General features: G+C 46.5%; 1 protein-coding gene across 1 annotated transcript in view; it reads right to left on the reverse strand.

Moving 5' to 3' along the window:
• VASH2 (vasohibin 2) overlaps positions 1-22,673 on the reverse strand; it is a 65,583-nt gene that overhangs the window by 24,007 nt on the left and 18,903 nt on the right. The window contains exons 4-5 of the mRNA XM_074947119.1: positions 22,351-22,407; positions 6,294-6,368 (exon numbers count right to left, since the gene is read on the reverse strand). Coding sequence (XP_074803220.1) covers positions 6,294-6,368; positions 22,351-22,407 — 132 coding nt within the window. The remainder of the gene's footprint in view (positions 1-6,293; positions 6,369-22,350; positions 22,408-22,673) is intronic.

The following is a 22,673-nucleotide window of genomic DNA, read 5'->3' on the forward strand; positions in this document are numbered from 1 at the left end:
CAAGTATTTGGATCCAGAGTTTTGGCGCAGTCCTTCTCTAATGAGAACCACTGTGTACGACAGCTATGGCTCCCAAGGAATACAGCCAGGGCTTGAGGTAGTGGAAGGGGAGAAGATGGGCGGGTCTCTCCTCTCAAACCTGCCATGCCAATGTTGCCCTTCCTAGAGTGCCAACCTCCAGAGTCCAACTAGAATTAAAGATTCCCAGGAGTTTTCAGTTACATAGATGGCCCATTGATAGAGATTCCTCTTGCTCCCTTTCCACAGCATTTATTATTAGCTGTCCGAGTGGTTCTAGCTATTAACTAGTTCTTTCAACAGTCCAGTTTTCCTGCAGTAAGGGAGTATCTTTCTTACAGAACTCAGTGATAATCAATGGGATTCACCCTGCAGGCCAGGAAATCCTTTGCAGGACAGGTGGAAACACAGGGACCCAGGATGGTAGCTGTGGCAGGTGTCTTTGAAACTGGTATCCATTAATCAAATAAATGGCAGGTACAATAGGCCATTAAATCTCCTCAATTCTCACCTTCCTAGCATAGTTATATGCTGGTCTCTTTTCCCCGTACAAATGCTTTGCTTTTTCTTTAAATATACTCTCTCAGCCAGATCCTCAACTGGTGTAAATTGAGGTAGGTGCTTTGAAGTCAGTGATTATATAAGCTGATTTATACCAATTGAGGATCTGATCCTCCGTATTGTACATAAGATTTTCCTCCTAGGTGACCTGCCCTCCCCCCGCTTATGATTTCTTACCTTCACCTGTTTTAATAAGACAAATTTGGGGTGGAAAAGGTTCCCATGGCACTTTTTGGTTGCTTTGACTCCTTCGCCATTATTCCCGTCCTTGAACAGAACTAGTTCTAATGCTGTCTCGCAGTGGATGGGGTGGAAGTTCCATTGTTCGATGGATTTAAACCTGGACTGAACAATGCACAGAGAACGCATTAGAGGGCTCATTCCTGCACAGCTGGGCCTGTGATGACAGGGTGAGGCCATGGAAGCAGATAGTTAGATGGGCTCAATTAAGCAGGTAGTTCGGTTAGATAGATGCATAGACAAGGAGACCTATATAGGTCCTCCCCAGCTCTATTTGCTGGAATCGAATAGCCATGGATGTGGGAGAGCCCCTGCTAAGCACAGAAATGCTGCTCTCTCTGCATATGCAGGCACCGCACTACCAGTATCAGTATCTAACTGCTCCCATGTCCAAATGTTCTGGGATGCGTCTAGTGCGAAAGGACGTTATGTAAAACCTAATTCGACACGAAGAAGGATTGCACAAGTGGTTAAAAAAAGTCTCAGTAAAAGCTGATGGCACAAGCTGGCAAGCAGCCTGATTAAAGTGACATCTCCCTAATCTGCTCTGCGCTAGGAGGTCTCAGCTTAAAGACTCCCACAGAGGGCTGCTGTGTTGGTCTATGCCCTTTTTGGTAGCCAAGCAACGGGGAAGCTTGTCAGCACACAGAAGTTATTATAACCAGTATCTTATTTCCACAGGCAGAGAAGGGAACCGGAGGGCAACGCAAAATTCAGGGATGCATGGCTCAGACACGTTTGAAAAGATTATCTTGACATTCGGGAGAGGGAGGGAGGAGAGAATGACAAATAATGTCTCCTAACTGGAAACCTAGCCACAGATGCTCACGCTCACTGCTGCCTGCACAGAGAGGACAGTGTCTGGGGGCAAGCCATAGATTGTGACAAAACTGCTAAAATATACCAAGGGCCTGATCTAAAGCCCAAAGAAGTCCATGAAAAGACTTCCATTGACGTCAGTGGACTTTGGATCAGGTCCCCGGAGCTTGTCACGAAAGGACCTTCAGACCATCCTTGCCAAGACCCTTTACAGAAATACATTCCCAGCCATAGGCGCTGACTCTGTGCGTGCTCTAGGACTGGAACACCCAAAGAAAAAAAATTGTGGGTGCTCAGCACTCACCGGCGGGCCCCTGCTTCCCCTCCCCCAGCACCTCCCACCAATCAACTCCTCCCCCTCCACCCTCCAGCGCCTCCTGCCCACTGAGGATCAGCTGTTCAGAGGCATGCAGGAGGCACTGGGGGAGAGGGAGAGGTTCAGGGGGCAGGAAGAGGCGGAGCAAGGGCAGGGCTGGATGCCAGGGAGTGAAAGGGGTTGGGGGACCAGGAGCAGAAAGGGCAGGACTAGCCCCTTCCGGCCGCTGGGACGCTACTCTGCAGCGTGACAGGCTGGCAGCTGCCTGAGAGAGCCTGGCCGGGGAGGCAGCTTCCACTCCCCGCCCAGGCTCGAGGGCAAACGAGCCTGAGCCCTCCCGGCACATTTCCGGCTCGCTCAGCATGCCTCCTACACAGCACCCAGCAACTACATTCACAAACAGGCCCTGGGGGCATCACACTTTGCACAAGAAATTTTGATGGTGAGTTTTGAACACGTAGCCATGCACATGACACCTGGACCAGCTACTAGTTCCTGGGGGTTCAAAGTCTACAACAGGAAGGAGCTCCTACAGGAGGTTCCATCCCCTCCCTGGCAGCAATGCCAGGTGGCTGGAAAATGGGTGGGGTTGTCTAGGGAAACTAACAGGAAAGCAGTTTTTAGTCAAATGTTCCATGAAAAGTTGTGCTTTTTCGGTAGGAAAGTCAAAAAATTTCGGCCAAAACTGAAAACTGTTGAAAATTGCCAAAACAATTATCCAAAAACTGCTAAAAGTTTCCAATTTGGGGGCTCTCAGTTTGCTGACCAAAAATTAATAAAGTTTTCAAGGGAAGCAGACAATTCCCACAAAAATGGTCATTTCCTTGAAAACCAAATTTTCTGACAAAAAAGTTTCAGCAGAAACTTTTCTACTAGGCCTAGCAACATCATATTTAGGTGACATGCCTATAAGCATTCTGTATGTATGCAAGTACATTCCCATCTCTTTATGTGTATATAAATAATAGGATGGCATATGACATAACACCATGATTACAGGCATCACAGATCATCTCTTTTGTTCCTGGAGTCAGTCTTTGGCCCTCACAGCTTGACACTACAAGTGTGCATTGGATTCCCAGACCTGCATAGTCACTGTACTAGCTGCTGTCCTTTTGATTTTCATTGGGAGGGTGGGGAAGTTTTAGGTGTGGGGATTGTCTCTCTACTTTTATGGGCCCAAAATAATATAAGATCTGATCTTCCCTCCTACTTCTACCATCCAGAAAGTGAAATACTATCAGATGATCAGAAATTATGTTATTTTCGTCCCACAGATGGCTCCCTGAGGCTTTAATAACATTCCAGAAAAACCCAAATGAGCCACTTCCCCACCCCTATTTAAAACCTGTCGGAAAGGTTGTTCACGTCCAAGAGGGTACAAACCATCAGGCGAGAGATAACGAACATCTGCAGTCCTGATTCTGAACTTTCCTATAGGTATAAATTCAACACCATTCAAGTCAGCGGAGTTAAATGGGTGTAAAGCAGGCACAAATGAGATCAGAATTAAACCCAATGTCTCTTTTCCCTTTTCTATCATTTTAACCAAGCACAAATGCATTGTAGACTTGAGGGACCACTCATGGACTTCACTGACGCAACAGCCACTAGCCAGGCAAAGTCAGCTCCGTCCAAAGGAGAGGGTTGACTGTGGTTCCTTTCAGTTGTAGCACCAGTATTTTAAAAGACATCTTTGCAAATGAAGATCAAGTTGTAAAGATTCTGGCCCTGAATCTATTCCCAGTTTCAATGGGGCTGTTTGGGTCTGACTGGGAGCAGATCCTGGCCCTCACTCAGATAGTTTGCATGGAAGACACTAGATGAAGCTTCTATTTTTGTCGTGGGGAAGGTAGATGAGAGAGGGAAAGGTGATGGAATCAGCATTTCAGATGTGATGAAACAGTTCTCCTGGAGAAAGCAAGAGATCTTACCTCACCCTTTTGTAGGGCTGTTGATTAATCACAGTTAACTCACGCAATTAACTCAAAAAAATTAATCGTGATTAATCACAGTTTTAATCTCACTGTTAAACAACAGAATATCAATTGAAATTTAATACATATTTTTGGATGTTGTTCTACATTTTCAAATATATTGATTTCTATTACACAGAATACAAAGTGTACAGTGCTCACTTTATATTATTATTTTTTATTACAAATATTTGCATTGTAAAATGATAATCAAAACAAATAGTATTTTTCAATTCACCTCATACAATCACTGTAGTTCCATCTCTTTATTGTGAAAATGCAACTTAACAGTGTAGATTTTTTTTGTTACATAACTGCACTCAAAAACAAAACACTGCAATCCTTTAGAGCCTACACGTCCACTCAATCCTACTTCTTGTTCAGCCAATCGCTAGGACAAACAAGTTTGTTTACATTTTTGGGAGATAATTCTGTCCACTTCTTATTTACAATCTCGCTTTCTGGTGACAACAGTGATTTTTGTAGCCAGCATTGCAAGGTATTTACATGCCAGATATGATAAACATTTGTATGCCCCTTCATGCTTCGGCCACCATTCCAGAGAACATGCTTCCATGCTGATGACACTCGTTAAAAAAATAATGCGTTAATTAAATTTGTGACTGAACTCCTTGTGGGGAGAATTGTAGGTCTCCAGCTCTGTTTTACCTGCATTCAGGCATATATTTCATGTTATAGCAGTCTCGGATGATGACCCAGCACATGTTGTTCATTTTAAGAACACTTTCACTGCAGATCTGACAAAACGCAAAGAAGCTATCAGTGTGAAATTTCTAAAGATAGCTACAATACTCGATCCAAGGTTTAAGAATCTGAAGTGCCTACCAAAATCTGAGAGAGATGAAGTGTGGAGCATGCTTTCAAAAGTCTTAAAAGAGCAACACTCCGATGCAGAAACTACAGAACCCAAATCACCAAAAAAACAAAATCAGCCTTCTGCTGGTGGCATCTGACTCAGATTTTGAAAATGAACATGCACCGGTCTGCGCTGCTTTGGATTGTTATTGAGCAGAACCTGCCATCAGCAGGGACGCATGTCCTCTGGAATGGTGGATGAAGAATGAAAGGACATATGAATCTTTCATGCATCTGGCATGTAAACATCTTGTGACGCCGGCTGCAAAGGTACCACGCAAATGCCTGTTCTCATTCTCAGGTGACATTGTGAACAAGAAGCAGGCAGCATTATCTCCTGCAAATGTAAACAAACTTGATTGGCTGAACAAGAAATAGGACTGCGTGGACTTGTAGGCTCTAAACTTTTACATTGTTTTATTTTTGAATGCAGTTATTTTTTGTATATAATTCTACATTTGTAAGTTCAACTTTCATGATAAAGTTATTGCACTACAGTACTTGTATGCAGTGAATTGAAAAACACTATTGCTTGTGTTTTTTACAGTGCAAATATTTGTAATCAAAAATAGATATAAAGTGAGCACTGTACATTTTGTATTCTGTGTTGTAACTGAAATCAATATATTTGAAAATTAATAAAACATCCAAAAATATTTAAATAAAATGGTATTCTATTATGGATTAATTTTTTTAATCGCGCAATTAATTTTTTTAATCACTTGACAGCCCTACCCTTTTGCATTTAGGGCCCTCAATGCTCGGTCACTGAACTTCCCTGGGAGCAGGATCAGAACACACATGGTAGGCAGCAGCACGTGCAGCCCAGTCTTGTGCTACGACAGTACCTTGGGACAAAGCAGGTTAATTCACAAGGAAGAGAGTCTCACCCTGAAAGCTGAACGTCGTTTGCTTTTCTGGGTTTGAATAAGAACCAGAGCATTACTTTACAGTAGTTTAAAGGTTTGTCTACATTACAACATGCACATGCTTAGCTCTGTACACAGCACAATTACAGGGGATCAGAGACAAAAGGCAGCCAGACTCAGATAGTACTGTGTTGGGCATGTGTTATAGAACCCTAGATCGTACAGACCTGAATTTCAAACTCAGTTAACAGGCTGTTAATGATTTGCCCAGGATGGCGATGGAAGAGTTTAAGAGCTGAACTAGACAGCTATTTATCTAGGCATTTAGGGTCAGATCCTTAGATGGTGTAAACAGATGTCAAAGTCAATGGAGTTGACTTTAATAGGATTATGCTGATTGACACTAGAAGTTCAGGCCCTAGTACCACGCTGAGTTCCTAATAAGGAGGATTCCTTTATTCAATCAATCACTGAAAATCACTTAGACACATGGAGCCCCCTTAACTCACCTTCCACTGGGGTTGTCATCCCGCATCCCTAAAGTGCAGATACATTAACTAGTATTATTTTTAAATGGTTACCCCCATTGGAACAAACTGCACATGGAGAAAAGGATACATCCCCAGGATAACTGCTTCAAGGCATTTGATAGGTAAGGATTCCCTGGTCATTTCTCTAGCCGTCTCCATTAACCTAGGATAGAAAAAACTTTCAGTCCTTTTGGTCAAAATAGTCAACAAAAATTAAACGTTCCTCTTACCTTATTAGGGGCCAAACCCCTCTGGTCTTATTGGGCCCAATTCGCCTCACAAACCACATTCATGTGGATGTAAATCCACTGATTCCAATAGAATCACTAGTTTACAGTGGAGGGGGATAAAAAACAGGCCTCAACGTACAGGCAGCCAGGACTGAGTGGCGGCAGATGTATGGGAGAACCCAGATGTCTCAGAAGGGTCACCTTCAAGTAATGGCTTTTGCTATTTTCTTTACTTAGGGGCAGATTCTGAGCCCCTCCCTCACATTCAGTAGTACCATGCACCAGCGGAAACCAATGAGACTACTCGAGGAGAAAGGATCTACCCAGCCTGGATAAGGGCATCAGAATCTGAGCCTTAGACTAATCTCGATGGAGAAGGGACTGTTTCTCACTGCATGCTTATACAGGGCATAGGGACTCTAGGTGCTACTGTAATACAAATTTTACCAACATTAACAGAATATGTTATTAATTCAGACCACCACAGATGTGCATGACATTTTGATTTAAAAACAAATGCCAGTGATAAACTATTATTATTAAAAAGACAACAGTTCTGCTTTGATCAGGAAAAGCTGGTACGTTCTCAAGTCAGCATTCGTATCTCCTGCTGCAGCGTCATCTAAGTCGAGAGCTACCTGCCAGTGGAGTCACAGATTTAAACTCCCGTCCCAAGGGGTGCTGCAGGCTCCAGCTCACTGTGTTCACAAAGTCTCCTCTTCAGAGATCGGGATTCTCAAAGAAAAAGTTATGGTGGATGCGCCACGTCTCATGCCGACAGGAGCTTGCACAACTAACCCCATGTGGGCACTGCATATGCACACTCTAAAGCCTCACCACCCTCAGCAGCCCCAAATCCTCTCCCAGGACGAGAGCCTAGCAGCTGAGCTGTTTACTATGCAGTTCTCTGGTGGTGGGGAGGGGGCAGCCTCTGCACTGCCTGCATGGGCAGCGGGTATTATAGGCAGGGGTAGGCTGTGCCTCCCCAAACAGCCTCATGTGGCCCCACCCATGCTGCACCCCAAGGCCAGGCCAGGCCAGGCCCCCTCCTGCGGTTCCCAGCTCTCTGCCCTGGCTGGCTAGGGCTGGCTGGCCTGGCTCGCGCAGGGACTCAGTGTGCCTGGGGCTGTGCTGGCCTCCTGGAGCACCAGGGCTGAGGCCTCACCTCCTGGCTGTCTGGCACTGGGGCCAGAGGCTGCGGTGGGGGTGCTCTGGGCACTGAGCTCCTGCGGGGGTGGAGGGCAGAAGGGGAGGGACAGGGCCCTGGGCACAAGGGGAGGGGCTGGGGGTGCTAGCCTCCCCCAACGGCCAGGTCACCGGCCGCCCATGTCTGCACCTCTGCCCCAGCTGCAGGCAAGGAGGCCCCACGGAGCTGGGCTCCAAGACCCCTTGGGCAGGCTCCCCAAATCCTCCACCACCCCACATGCAGTGCTTCTACAACATCCGGGCCCCTCTGCACCAGAGGTACCAGCAAATTACACCTACATTGGAAACATTTTCTGATGTTTGTTGTTGTTGCTAACATTCATGAGCCCACACAGCAGGACAACTCCCTGCAACACTCAGAGCTCAATTCCACCCTATGACACAGCTGTGTAGTTCCAACTGAAATCCCAGGCATGGGGTTCCCCCGCCAAGGGCAGAATTAAGCCCAACAGGAGATATTTTCAAAGCTGCCTAAGCGTCGGACATCCAATTTCCATGGGAATCCAAATCCCCTTCGTGGCTTTGAAAACCCTGCCGTAAATGGGCTGGAAAGATACAATATTTTCTCCCCTCCTCTGCTTCTCCTCCCAGGACTGCATGGAAACACGTCCCTGAGGGCGCTGGCAGCAGCCGAATGAGGCTGCAGTTCAGGGCACTGCCATGCTACGGGGTACTAATTCTGCAAGCTCCTGCAGCAGGTACATGAAACCCTCTTTCCAAACAGCAGCAGCTTCTAACGTACCCTCCTATAGTGTTAAAACGGCTCTGGCTCTTTGTGTAGAAAAGAGGTTATGTGCTCAAAATGCCCCGCTGTGCCTGGGGCAACTGGACTGGATGGTTCAGGTCTGCAATCCTTTTAAAGAGACATCACCATTGCTTGGCACAAACAATCCAGTCTTGGTGCAGCTGAGAAAGGCTATTGTGCTGCTGGCACAGTGCCCTCGGTCAATAGGTTATTGCTGGGCACCCTCGAAGGATGGAGAGAGAAACAAAGCATGGAAGAGGACTGGAAGAGACCAAGAGATAAAAGAGAATCATGTTCAGTAGTAGCTGAAAAACTCAGGGGTTGGGAGAGAGGTATTATTTTGAAATTCTTCTTTAACCTTAGCCTTTCCCGCTCCAACCCACCTGGAAGAGATCCCAGCACCACAGAAATGTTATCTTCAATATTATCAGCATTTGAACTAGAACGGCTGGTAAAGGTGCACCTGTCAAACCCCCAGTGTCCTATTTTTGCCATCTCCTAACTTATTATGGTGAAACCCATCTTAAAGCGTGCCTGTTTTCCGAGCAGTAATTCAGTAAAGACGGCATTAGGGTTCCCTGTTTATTGTCATCTTTTCGTTTGCAAACTCAGCCTAGCCTGCAGCAAACTCATTTGCAAACTCAATCTGCAGAGACAACCTAGAATATGAAAGTCAAGCTGGGTCTTGTCTGGCTCCTATCGCCTCACCGTCAGTAACAGAAACCCTGTCACTGGAATTCAGTAACGATTCGGCTGATGGTGCAGAACAGAATCCTAGTCGTTCTCCCGGTGCTAAGTCAGAGTAACAAGCAGCACAATCACATTTTAGCCAGGAAAGGAAGTACCTAGGACTCTGAGGACACAGAGAGAGCGTCTCGCTCAGGTAGGAAGTTGCCACACGCGTAACTCACCTCAAGCACAGCAAGCCCCAAACACATCACAAAGCACTATTAAGTCAGAGTTTTACAGACTTCTAGAGGGAGAAACAGGATAGCTTTGAAATCTGGACATTTCAGGCACACACCACACCAAATGTTCTCCTTTGGACAGAGACAGTCTTCCCCTCTGCTCCATGCAGCACTGAGCACACTTACAATACAAAACCAGATACCAATGGCAGAGAAGACAAACTAGATTAGACACTGTGTATGCCAAGCCCTTTGTTGCAGCCTCTCCACTGGCTGCTGCATCAGGTCCCTTGCTGACTGCTGTTATAAGTTCATTATTATCACCAGTTCCAGAAGCAGTCAGCGTGGGTATAATATTAATGTCCCCATTGCCAGGGAGCCTTTGCAAACCAACTGGCATAAACAAGTTGCCAAATTAGTAGGGATTGATCTGTCATGGCAACATTCATATTGTTTATGACTGTTACAAAGATACATTTAATGTATGTTCTGTTTACAATGCATGAACTCATTTGTCTTCAATCACAGCTCTCCGAGATACTTAGAGGCCATTAAGACAGATTGAAATTCAACATATGAGGCATTCTTCTGGCTTAACAAAGACAGACCCAGACTGCCTATTGGTGTACAACCCTCCACATACTACATCGGTCTGCCTCTCATCGAAGTCAGTGGCAGAATTCCCATTCAATGGAAGCAGGATCGGCCCTCCTCTTTTTTATATTAGTGTTCTGGAACAGTAGTAGTCCCTAACAATAGGGATTGGAATGGGATTCAGAGCCTTTCACCATTAGATCACCAGTATGTTCACGGGCATACAGGGAATGAGCTGGCTACACAGTTCTTTTCACAGTAGACACGTCATGGGAAACCATCATAATGCACACCATTGCTTACAGCGTCAGACGCCAAGGACTGACTGGGCAGAGAGACTGAACTGCCCACTCTCCACTAGAGATGGCCCCTCCAGGTCAAGGCTGAGACAAGCTAATACAGTGGTGAAGCTTTCCCTGGGGCTTCCTGGGCCAGGCCCCAAGGACTTCAGTCTCCACAACTGTCAGTCACATAGATGTGCAAAAGAATTATATTTTTCCCCAAAGGCCTTGTTGATACTGGGGAAAAAAGCTATATTTGATTTGAATTTGCTTTTGTAATTTATCTGGGGGGGGGATAATCTTATAATTAGAAATTAATCTGGAACACGGTGGTATTAAAATAGGATCCAGTCTAGTTCCCACAGAGGTCAAGGACAGTCTTTTGTTGCCTTTAGCAGCATTTGGATTAGGCCATTAAATTACATTTGTTTTGGTTATTGGAAGTCACCCTATTGCAGTGGTGAGCTGGAGCTGGTTCGCACGAACCGGTTGTTAAATTTTGAAGCTGTTTTAGAACAGGTGTTAACCCGCTTCCCTGCAGGGGGCGCTGAGGCTTTGATGGGCTCCGGTCGGGAAGTGATGTTATTCCTCCTCCGGCCGCCGGGGGCGCTGCACTGCGGGAGCCATGTGGGCTGCCGCCTGGCCCTGGGCACAAGCCCTGGTGCTGCTGCTGCTCCCCTGAACCCTGGCCCTGGGGCTCCCGCTGCTGCCTGGTGGGTCCCCGGCTGCTCTGCTGGGCCTGGGCTGCGTCCTGCTGCTTGGGCTGCTCCGAGCCACTCTCCCTGTGAGCACCCACCACCCTGCCCGCAGCCAGCCCGTCTCCAGCCACCCCCGTACCCCCTGCCCGCAGCCAGCCCCTGCCGCACCCTCTGCCCTGCCCGCAGCCAGCCCGTCTCCAGCCACCCCCGCACCCCCTGCCTGCAGCCAGCCCCTGCCGCAGCCCCTGCCCTGCCCGCACCCAGCCCCTGCCGCACGCACCCCCTGCCCTGCCCGCAGCCAGCCCGTCTCCAGCCACCCCCGTACCCCCTGCCTGCAGCCAGCCCCTGCCGCATCCCCTGCCCTGCCCGCAGCCAGCCCGTCTCCAGCCACCCCCGTACCCCCTGCCTGCAGCCAGCCCCTGCTGCACCCCCTGCCCTGCCCGCACCCAGCCCGTCTCCAGCCACTCCCGTATCCCCTGCCTGCAGCCAGTCCCTGCCGCACCCCCTGCCCTGCCCGCACCAGCCCCTGCCTCCAACCACCCCCTGCATCCCCTGACTGCAGCCAGCCCCTGCCGCACCCCCTGCCCTGCCCGCAGCCAGCCCGTCTCCAGCCACCCCCGTACCCCCTGCCTGCAGCTAGCCCCTGCCTCCAGCCACCCCCTGCATCTCCTGCCCGCAGCCAGCCCCTGCCTCCAGCCACCCCCTGCATCTCCTGCCCGCAGCCAGCCCCTGCCTCCAGCCACCCCCTGCCCTGCCCGCAGCCAGCCCCTGCCTCCAGCCACCCCCTGCCCTGCCCGCAGCCAGCCCCTGCCTCCAGCCACCCCCTGCCCTGCCCGCAGCCAGCCCCTGCCACACCCCCTGCCCTGCCTGCAGCCAGCCCCTGTCTCCAGCTACCCCCGCACCCTCTGCCCGCAGCCAGCCTCTGCCACACCCCCTGCCCTGCCTGCACCAGCCTCTGCCGCACCCCCTGCCCTACCCGCAGCCAGCCCCCCTCTCCAGCCAGCCCTGCACCCCCCTGCCCTGCCTGCAGCCAGCCCCTACCTCCAGTCAGCCCCTGCCCTGTCTCCAGCCAGCCCCACACCCCCTTGCCTCCAGCCAACCCCGCACCCTCCTGTCTCCAGCCAGCTCCGCACCCCCTGCCCTGACCGCAGCCAGCCCCGCACCCCCTGCCTCCGGCTAGCCCTGCCCCATGCCCCTGTCTGCAGCTGGCCCCATGTCCACTAGTGCCCTGCAGTTCCCAGGGCAGTAACCCTGCACACCTGCTTCAATGAGGGGGGCAGGGAGCAGCTGGGACCCACACATGTGCACACCCTAGGGTGACCAGACAGCAAGTGTGAAAAATCAGGACAGGGGGTGAGGGGTAATAGGAGCCTATATAAGAAAAAGCCCCCAAAATCAGGACTGTCCCTATAAAATCAGGACATCTGGTCACCCAAGCACACCCCCAGGGAGTGGCGGGGACCCACACATGTGAAACGGAGCTCATTTCTAGTTCAGGCCCATCTTTTTAAAAAAGAACTTTAGGCAGGGTTAACATACATCCGTATTTTCCCGGACAGCTCAGGCTTTTTGGTTCTTAAATTGCCGTCCGGGAGGAATTTTTAAATTTAAAAATTCCTCCCAGGAAAATACGGACATATGGTAACCCTGTTGGTACAAAAAAATACATACTGGGGCACATCCATTAAATCAGAACTTTTGATAGGGAACCGGTTATTAAGATTTTGGCAGCTCATCACTGCCTTATTGGACTTACCACTCATGACCCTGCTCTGAGCAGGGGGTTGGACTAGATGACCTCCTGAGGTCCCTTCCAACCCTGATATTCTGTGATTCTATGATCCTCCACTGTATCCAAAAGTCACAGTCAAAAGCATCTCCTCTTGCGACCTGTGAGACCCTCGCTTGGCCTTCCTGTGACTGCACAGCACAGGTACGCAAGGCCTGACCCAACGGACCTTTCCACTGCCTTCAATGGGCTTTGAATCAGGCCCTCAGCCAGTCAAAGAAGGAGTCTAAACTTAAATTGTCTTAAACGTCACACAACTTCTCTCTCTGCTGGAGTGTACAATTTGACCATCACCCCCAAACCTGCACAGTCACTCTTTTCCCCCAAGCACAGCCACTCGTACCCCTAATACATGTAACCAGTTCAGCTGGTTGTTCTAATCAGGAGTCATTTTCCTTTTGCTGTATACCTAGCACTGTTTCAATGGGCAATATTTCCTTCTTCCATAAATTGCTTCAGGGCCGTAAACTATCGGTGTGCCCATCTGGATTAACTCCTTTGCCACACATACAAAAAGAAAATAACAGCGTGATAATGGCTCCTCTTAGGAATCTTGGGGTTTCCATTAAAGCAGGAGTGCTTACAAAAATTCCACAGCAGTTGCTTTTTTACAAATAAAATCAGTGCACTATACCCATGTCACATAAAGGGTTACATCTAACTGGCAAAAGTAAAATTCACTGAGGCCTGGTCTACGCTACAGTTCGGTCAATGGACGGCAGCTTACAGCAACCCAGCTCTGTAAGCGTCCACACTAAAATGTAGCTCCCACCAATGTAACTCATCTACTGCACCAACTGAATAGTAACTCCACCTCCGCGAGAGGCAAGGCACGGGTCAATGTAGTTAGCTTGACGCTGTGTCAGTGTAGACACTTGTTGCTTACATCAACTGTTGCTGCCTTTCAGAAGCTGTCCCATAATGCCCCACACTGACAGGTAAATCGGTGCAAGCACTCCTGGTGAGAATGCACACCGCTGGCACGAGGAAAGGAGCATAGTGGCTGTACTCAATATAACTTAGCTAAACTTAATTTTGTAGTGTAGACTTGCCCTAAGTGTCAACCTCTTATCAAGTACTTTAGAGTCTGAGGGTCTTGACATACTCCCTCTGCTGGAGTTTATGGATGTGATTCTTTTCACTGATGCACCTCCTCCCCTGGTGCTGGCACATTTGACATCCATGAACTCGCCCTCTACCGTATTTCTACAGCTCCTGGCACTTTGCTATCTAAGCACTAGCTTTGCCAAATGTGAACTTCACAAGGTTTCTCAAAGTACCTCACTACAAGGGAATTTGTCAGTCCTCTGCATATCCATTTAAGCTTTCTGGGCACTTCGTCTGCATATATAATGCCCAGGGGCTGTGTACTCTGTGGAGAAAACTAAATCAGCAATAATTTAGTATTCCCAATGACATAGACAAGAAAGTGAACTGCTCAAATCCAGCTACAGCAATTGGAGCAGCTACTGGTAGAGTCATGACAATAACACAGGGTTGCTTTAATGAGAAAATGTGCATTTAGCTTCAATCTGAATAACCCAGTATGTCCGTAAGTTTTCCTCTCTCTAGCTGCAAGATTAGAAGCAGATGTTCAAATATTTTCTCCAGGCTATTGTCTGGACACAATATGTGCCAAATTCTTCAGTCCCACTGGGGTTCCTTGAGAACAGGGTATGTTAACAAAGGGCTTGCTCTTCTGTTATTAGGGTAAGTAGATCCCACCTGCCTGCTTCTGTCACACTTCGGTTTGGGGTTGGTTTTTTTTTAAGCACTTCTTTAATCAATTATCCACTATATTCTCAGTAACAGAATTACTCAACCTCTGGTCTTTCTGCAGATCAGCCTCTGTACTACAATTTCTCTAAGCCTTTGGAATCTGACTCAAGGAGTCTGTCCAGATGTGAGGTTTTGGTATGGTTATAACTCAAGTTAACTGATTACCAGTTAACTTGAGTCAATTACAAAATTGCAAGTGTTTGTTCCTTGTTGTGGGTCATGTTTGTGTCCTAGAACAAAAGACTGTGGAGTTCTAGACCGGCATTAGCAATTGTGTTAATTGATTCCCAATCCACCGAGTTAACTACGTGAGTTACAATACAGCCAAAAATGCCAGAGAAAAATTTTCATAAGCATGTAAGTGACATAGGCCTGGTCTATACTTCGAAGTTTTAGAGATATGAATTGTTATACTAGTAAAGAACTCTAGTATGGATGCAGTTTTATCGGCTTAAAGGTGACATACCAGTACAGTTACTCCCCTTTCCATATGGCAACAGCTGTACAAGTTTAAAGTATTTATAGTTAAAAAAGCTTGGTTAAGGCTGTACACCTTTCTAATATAGAAGGGCCTGTCGCTTTTGAAAATGGCACCTAGGCATTTTTGAAAAGTGTCTCTAGTCTAGATAAACCCCGAGGGGTCTGGCTGGCTGGCTGCCAATTGTTAGCCAACAGTGAGTTATTCTTAACATCATTTTTAAATATTGCATCCTATCAAGCCTGTCTCCCTTAACATTAAGTGTCTCAAACAGATAATTCATGCTCTCCTTCCTGCGCGGAACTCTGAATTTTTATTCTCTCACGGATCAGGCGGATACTGGTAATAAATCCCTCCTGCGTCTAGTCCCCACTTCCCTAACAATAGATCAGTGCTATTTCAAGACAAATTTCACATGGATTTATTGATCTTCAATTTGTATGTAGCTTCTTTACACATTTGAGCTCACCCATTGGTCTCCTGAGGGGAAGAAGCAACAGAACCTTTGTTAGTTCAGAGCCTTCACAATAGAGAATCATTTAAAAAAAATCAACTTCATAAGCACAAGTCAGGAGCCCAGTGTGGCACTGCTGAGCACGTACAACTCCCAAAGGAGTCAATGGAAACTGAGGGCACGCTGCTGGATCAAGCCCCATATGTATGCCTGCTCATCCAGATGGACTTCTGTATTTCCACATGATCAGTACAATGGAAGTACTGAGCCTTTCACTAGCATCTTGAGAGGGAGACACCTACCAAATGCAGATTTTATAGGAAGCCAAACTCGGAGGCAAAGAGCTATTAAAAGACTTCAGCTAGTAACCCTTGAGAAGGATGGTCTTGTAGTCACTAAAGTGGGCCTAAAAAGATTAAGGTTCAATTCCTGGCTCTGCTCCAAATTCCCATTTTAATGTTGGGCAAATCACTTTATCTGCCTGTACCGCCATTTTCCATCCGTAAAACGGGAATAATAATGCCTTTCCCCCACCCTTCGTCTGTCCTGTCTATTTAAATAATTGCCAAACTAAAACCAGGATTAGTGACCATTAAGGTTACAGCAGGACACACCCCGCGCACCCAAAACCTTAAAAACATGTAAATAAGAAGTTTACGGAAAAGACTCGTACATTTCTTGCCACCTTCAAGTTGCCTGCAACACTGCTTCAGTGACACACTCCATGAGGCTTTCACTTCCTTCTCCAACAGTTATCCCAAAGTGATACCTACCCCAGCTCCAGACTTGCACTCTAATACCGTAACAGGGACCTCATCTGCGTTTATATCAATTACTTCAACAGACCAGCACATCTGGCCAGCACACATTCCATACATTTGGGAAGTGTTACCTATCAGCTGTGTTCTTAGGGAACAAGGGTACAGTACCCAGTCTGTCTGACTCACAAAAGACCTTCCCCCCTCCAGCCTCTGCTTGAACCAAAGCCGATCAGAAGAAAGACTTAGAAAAAGCAGTGAAAAGGCTGTGGGAGACCCCTGGGACAAGGGTGACAGGATTAAGGAAACTCCCCTAGCCTCATTTGCATCGAAGATGGGACAGGGAGGCATCCCCATTAGCATACAGAAGGGAGAACAGAGATTCCAAGGCAAGAACCGCACAGAACTCTGGGACCAGAAAAGCAGGGCAGCACTGCATGATGGGGGTCTCTGCTCCAGATGTTAATGAACCCATGCCCACACACACCCAGCTCAGAAGTTATCAGACCAATTTTAGTAATAAATACTTTATTGGTATCCAAAATACTGAAGCTGCCTAATTGCATTGTGAGCTCCCTCGAAGGAACAGTGTCCATAGCCAGGAATAATCAGTTCCTATTGTCTAGCCTGAACAAAACAACTTTGGTATATCCCCTTGAGTTATCAGTTTACCCACAAACAAATCTAGTGTTCTCCCCTGAACCACTGTTCTTTCCCTACAAAAACTCCAACTCATGCTCAAGTATGTGTTCTGATGCCTGGATCCAAAATCTGCATCAGTTCCATTGGGACTTCATCTTCTCCTGACTGATTGTGCTGGGGTCTGGCCTGTCTCCACCCTCAGCTACCACCACAACCTGGAAACCCCAATCGATTCTAGCTTCATGGAGTCGCGAGAACCAGCTCTCTGTCTCACTCTCTCTCTCTCTCTCGGTAACACCTTCTGATCCTGACTTGTGTGATCAGTTATAGTTTTCTAAACCTGACTTTTATAATCAAATTTAAGTTAGATTTAATATTATAACTGTTTTGTTTATTTGGCTCTCCTTGTACGGTTATTACCTGGCAATAAATAACTTTCATGGTTAAGCTGGTTGCTTCTCTCTCTCTCTCTCCCTCTCGTGGGTGTTTTTTGGCTTCCCCATTCGCTCTGCAACAACACTCCTCGTACCTAAGCTAAAGATCCCTGCAGCACCCAAAAATCCTGTGGGGTTTGCTCATCAAGTGGGTTACTAGCAGAACAAATGTGATGTGAAAGTGGGGACAGGGACGTGCTGAACCTGGGACATATGAGGGTGGCAGCTTGAAAGCGCTGCTCGACCCAGCCTGCTCAGCCGTACTCTATTCCAGTGCGGTGCCCATGACATATGAGGGTGACAGCTTGGAAGTGCTGTTCGACCCACCTGCTGAGTCCAGGGACATATAAGGGGTCAGCTTGGGAGTGCTGATTAACCCGGTCCTCTCAGATGCACTCTGTTAATGTGTGTTCATCTGATTCTGGGGCTGGAAGAACCCAGCCCTGGGGAACCTAGGTCCTGCAGGAGAGCTCCATTGGGAGGGAACTTGCAGAAGGGAGAAGTAGAGCTCCGTATGAGAACACAAGTGACACAAGCAGTACAGTGATAGAATTACAGAACACCCCACCACCACCCCCAGAAGAGTAAACCCAATGAATGAGCGTACCTCAAAGTAATGGGCAAATCTGGTAACAGAAGTTATTCTGCCCCAACACTGCTGAAGATAAGCAAATAAACTGGTATAATCACCCTGACAGCCAGTGTGGTACAGAGCCTAGGACTGGAGTTTGACCTGGATTCTGGGGCTGCAGTGAGTGACCTGCATAAATGTTTCTGCTAACTTATTTAAAGCCTGGGGGGGAGGAGTGTTCAGCAGTTCTTCCCTAACCATCTTCTAGGTTGGGGTTCATGGTATTAGTTAATCATAAGGGTAGGGTAGGGAATGGCAATTTCTACAGCACCAGAACAGGGGAGATTTGAATTCCTGCGCTCTTGTTTCCTAGCTCAGGGAGCTTTCTCCTACATTCCAGGGGTATTTGGTGAGGGAGTCAGAGCGCATCACTCATTTTTTTAGTTTTTCTCAGAAGTAAGTGACTAGAGATCGGCTATGGCATTAATGCTACAGAACTACAATCTGGAGGATTTGCTTTGTGGCAAAAACTTGTTGTTACTATTAAAAAGTTATCTGTGTTTTATAGGCAAACATGCCTGATGCATAACTGATATTCTAGGAACCAGTATACGGGGAGCAACAACGTGGCCAAAGGAGAGGGCCCAGAGTGCTTTAGATTTCTTGAAAAAGGGGTACCAAGACACAGGAGACAATCCAGTGAAAAAACTGCCCAAATGGGTGACTTTTACAGGTTTGTTACCATCAGTTCGTTTTTCATCGAACCGCCATGAAAAATTCAGATTGTGCTCAAAGCTTCGATTCCATGGCTTGGTTTTTGCCATTTCAATGAGACTTTCACAAAACAAAGATTTGAAGCACCTGTTAAAACTCAGCTCTGTAACACAACTTATAACTATAGTGATGTTACCTCTGCATCGTACGCTCTTCAAGGCAGGGATTGAGACTTACTGTATGTGTATGCTGTGTGGTTCTGATCTCAGGTGGGGTCTCTAGGCATTACCGTAAGAAAAGCGTCCAAAATAAATCTTGTAAATAATAAACTTAATTCATCCTGGCATGAAACTTCTGAACCGAGACCTAGACCAAAAACTCAAACTCAGCTGTACAATGGAGGGAGGAAAGGGGCAATACATGATCACAATTAAAATTTGAGAGAAAATCCCAAAGAAATGTAGAAAGCTAAAAAGAGCACAGCTAGCAATAGCTAATGAAAGGAGCTCACCCAGCAAGCTTTTCCCCAGTACTGCTTTGTCATTTCAGGAACAAAATACACTTGGGGCACTCAATGGGTAAACCAACAGGAATCACTACGGAAGCACTGAGCAGTAAAGCCTCTGGAAGCGTCCCTGAAAATATCCATCAATCGCAGCAAGCAGAGTTTGCAACAAAATGGAAAACTTCTATTTGGCCAGTGGCCTTTGATTTAAAAGCCAAACTTGGGGCCTGACCCTGCACGGTGCTGGGCACTTCACCGAAGTGCTGTGTGTCTTCAGCTGGAGCGAGGGCTCAATTCAGCAAAGCAATTAAGCACAGGCTTAAAGAGTCAGCGACTGAAAGCATGTGCTAGAAGTCAAGCACCTACTTCAGCGTTTATTGAATAGGAAGGGATTTATGCACTCCTTACATGGTTTGCTCAATTGGGGCCTATGCACCTGGCTTCAGGCTTCATGAACAGCTGCACAGGGCAGCTGGAAGACACAGTCATGACCAACGATTTCTTCTCCCTGCCCGCTTTCCACCCCCACCAGCAGTTTTTTAAAAAAACTAACAAATAAATCCAGCTAGCATTTTACAGCCAATAGCTAAGTAATTGCAGAGCAAGAAATGGCTTCCCGACAGAGCCCCTATTTAATCATTGCAATAGCCATGGAAAAATGTGTGTACTTAAAGGGCCACCTCCTCAGCTGGTGTAAATCTGTGTAGCTCCACTGACTTTAATGGAGCTATGCCAATTTACCCCACCTGTGGAGCTGGCTCATATCATGCAGTTCATTAGAGTACCTCAAAACAATTTACAGTATTATTCCTGTTTCATAGGTGGGGAAACTGAGGCACAGAGTGGCTGTGGCCAATGTTTTCAAAATTGGGTGTCTAAAGTTAAGCCCCTAAATCCATATACGAGCTCTGTAAGGAGCAGCCTGAATTTCAGAGTAAATTAAGTAAAATGTGGGTGCTCAGCTGGAGACCCTCAGCATCTCACAGGACTGAGCCCTTTATGAGAAAGCATTATATTTTCAGACAACCTGCAAACAAGCTGAATGAAGCTGACCAGTCTTCCCGTGCCTCCAGGTGTAAGTGGTTAACTGAGATCACAGAACACTAGCGTGATTATGGTAGCTCAAGATCTGAACCATTAGCTGCTTCAATAGTTCTTATTGTAATTGCGTGACAATTGTCAGAATTACCCTCCTCCCATATATAGTAAGTTAGGGTACCCAAAAAAGGCCAGAAGATCAAATGCACCTCACAGGCCCTAAAGTACAGCTAATAGCTGATCAAATCTCAGCTATTATTGCTGGTGACCTTCAAACAAGCAACTTTGATTCATCTGTCAAAGAAAGGACCAGTACAAGCAATGTTACAGTGTGCTTGTAAGGATAAGGCCTGTAACCATATTGTAAGGCCTAAGGCCTTCGTCTGCAGCCAAGTTAAAAGAGCAGCAGCCATGAGCTGAGAAGCAGGAAGTCACATCCTCACATTCCATCTAAATTACATTAAAACAATGTAATATCAGGCCGTTAAGAAGGAGACCCTGTCCTAATAGCACCCACTATCACCAGATAAAGAAACAGATCTTAAGATGGTTAAAGAAAACTTAGTTTGATAGCATTCTGCCTGGCAAGAAACCACTTATCAATAGTTGTGGTTGTGAAATCCTCATTTCTTTATTGTTTTATCATTATGGTCCCCACTTCCCTATTGTTTGTCTGTATGATCTCTGTCTGGTTCTTTGATTGTTTTGGTCTGTTAAATAATTAATTTTGCTAGGTGTAAATTAATGAAGGTGCTGGGGTATGATTGGTTAGAGAATTTTGTTAGGATTCGTTAGTAAAATGATTGGTTAAGGTATAGCTAAGCAGGACTCATGTTTCACTGTATAAACTGGGGTCCAAAAGGCAGTTCTTTGCGAACCAACTCCAGGACACAGCCCCATCAGAGCTGCCAGACCTCAACACTCTGCCAATGACACCGTGCAGAAACTGAAGTCCCCCAGATGGACCTGATCCCAAATGGCCAGCAGGGAAAAGTTCACCTGTCTTATTGGGCGTGGTGAGCATTGTATGTGTAGCGTGTGCATTCTGTTTTTAGTGATTGTTAATAAATAGAGGATAAAGATCTTACTGTGTAAGGCTCTTTCACCAGTAAAAGGTCCTGCAAACCTGCAGAAAATTACGCCCTGAGCTCTAGGAATTGGGTAAGGGTGGGTGCCCTAGAGCATAACGTTATGCCTGAGCTCACAGAAGGGTAAGAGAGGATGCCTAAATTAAGAGGGTTACACCTTGAGCCCTAGGAACTGGGTAAAGGTGGATGCCCCTAGAGTGTGTGAGTAACAGAGAATTTTATGTGGGTAACAGGCTGAGTTCACACTTCTCATTAGTGATGTAAATTTATTTGCAAATAAGATGCAGCCCATTGCTCCAGAAAGGTGACACCAGTCACAAAGTGAGGGAACCTCTGCTCTTAGCTGTGTTCTTCAAAGCTCTCTACAGGTTGATTTTGTTCTCCATCAATGAAGTTCCTCTCAGACTTTATGAAAAGCCCTTTCAGGAAGGTAACGATGAGAAAAATCTAAGTGCTTCCAGCTTTTATTAAAAAAAGATAGAGATAAATGGGTAAAAAAAGGAAATGACTCACATTAGAACCCATCATTGCCAAGGGGTTACAGGAATATCTTGATACTGGTACATTCTGATTCACCAAAGACCATCATGTGAGATCTTCAATGAAAACCAGGGTCACACTGGTTGTTAATACCATTGTGAAATCTACGTATATAGATACTAAAAGGAGTTCCATGGGACGTATACTGAAAATATGTTTTTAGATTCTGTATCACAGCAGAGGTGGAGAAACAGGTTTCCTGTCAGATTGTTTATTCACCTGTCTCTCTGTCAGATGAAAGCTAGCACAAGGGACATCCATTTACATACGAACATACGGAAGGAATGTGAAGTCAACAGGGCAGCACCACACAGGAAAACAAACAATGGGGAAGGTGGGGGGGTTATACTGTCTGAGGCAATAAACAGGGAGGTAGGATATAGGTAGAAAGCAAGGAAGACTTCCATCATAATGACCCAGACTGGACCTTCTCAATCGATCCCAGATTTCCAGAACTGCCATCAGTCTCAATGGCAAGCTGTACTCGGGCCAGGCATTTATGATTAGTCACAGTGAAGTACAGGAGAGAAAAACCCTGGGTCAGATCGTTAGCTGATGACTTCAACAGAGCTCTGTCACTTTACACCAGCTGAGAATCTGTATACACGTGTCCAGGAAAAGAATTAGACTATCTCAGAGCCTCAGGAATGTAAGAGAGCCAAACCAATCTGCAGACAGGCAGATGCCACTTACCCACTTAGAGGTCTTGTTTTCCTAATTTCAAAGAACTGAGTTCCTGTGTGATTGTATCTGGATTTTGTCATTTAAAGTAAAGTAACTTTAAGAAAGAGTCAGACAACAAAACAACAAAGCTCACCAAGGTGATGGAAAGTCTCTTTTCACTCTCAAATTGTAATTTCCGCTGGAAGCATAAAGCGGGTACTAAAAAGCCACCGACTCTCATGGCAGAAATTAAATCCTGTATATGTTAAATAAAACTTAATTCTATTTTCTCAACTGTGAAGAAATGCAAGTGAAAGAAGTTGTTAAATCTGATCCAAATATCAAATGCTTCA

Source organism: Natator depressus, chromosome 3, assembly GCF_965152275.1.
Source record: "Natator depressus isolate rNatDep1 chromosome 3, rNatDep2.hap1, whole genome shotgun sequence".
Lineage (NCBI taxonomy): Eukaryota > Metazoa > Chordata > Testudines > Cheloniidae > Natator > Natator depressus.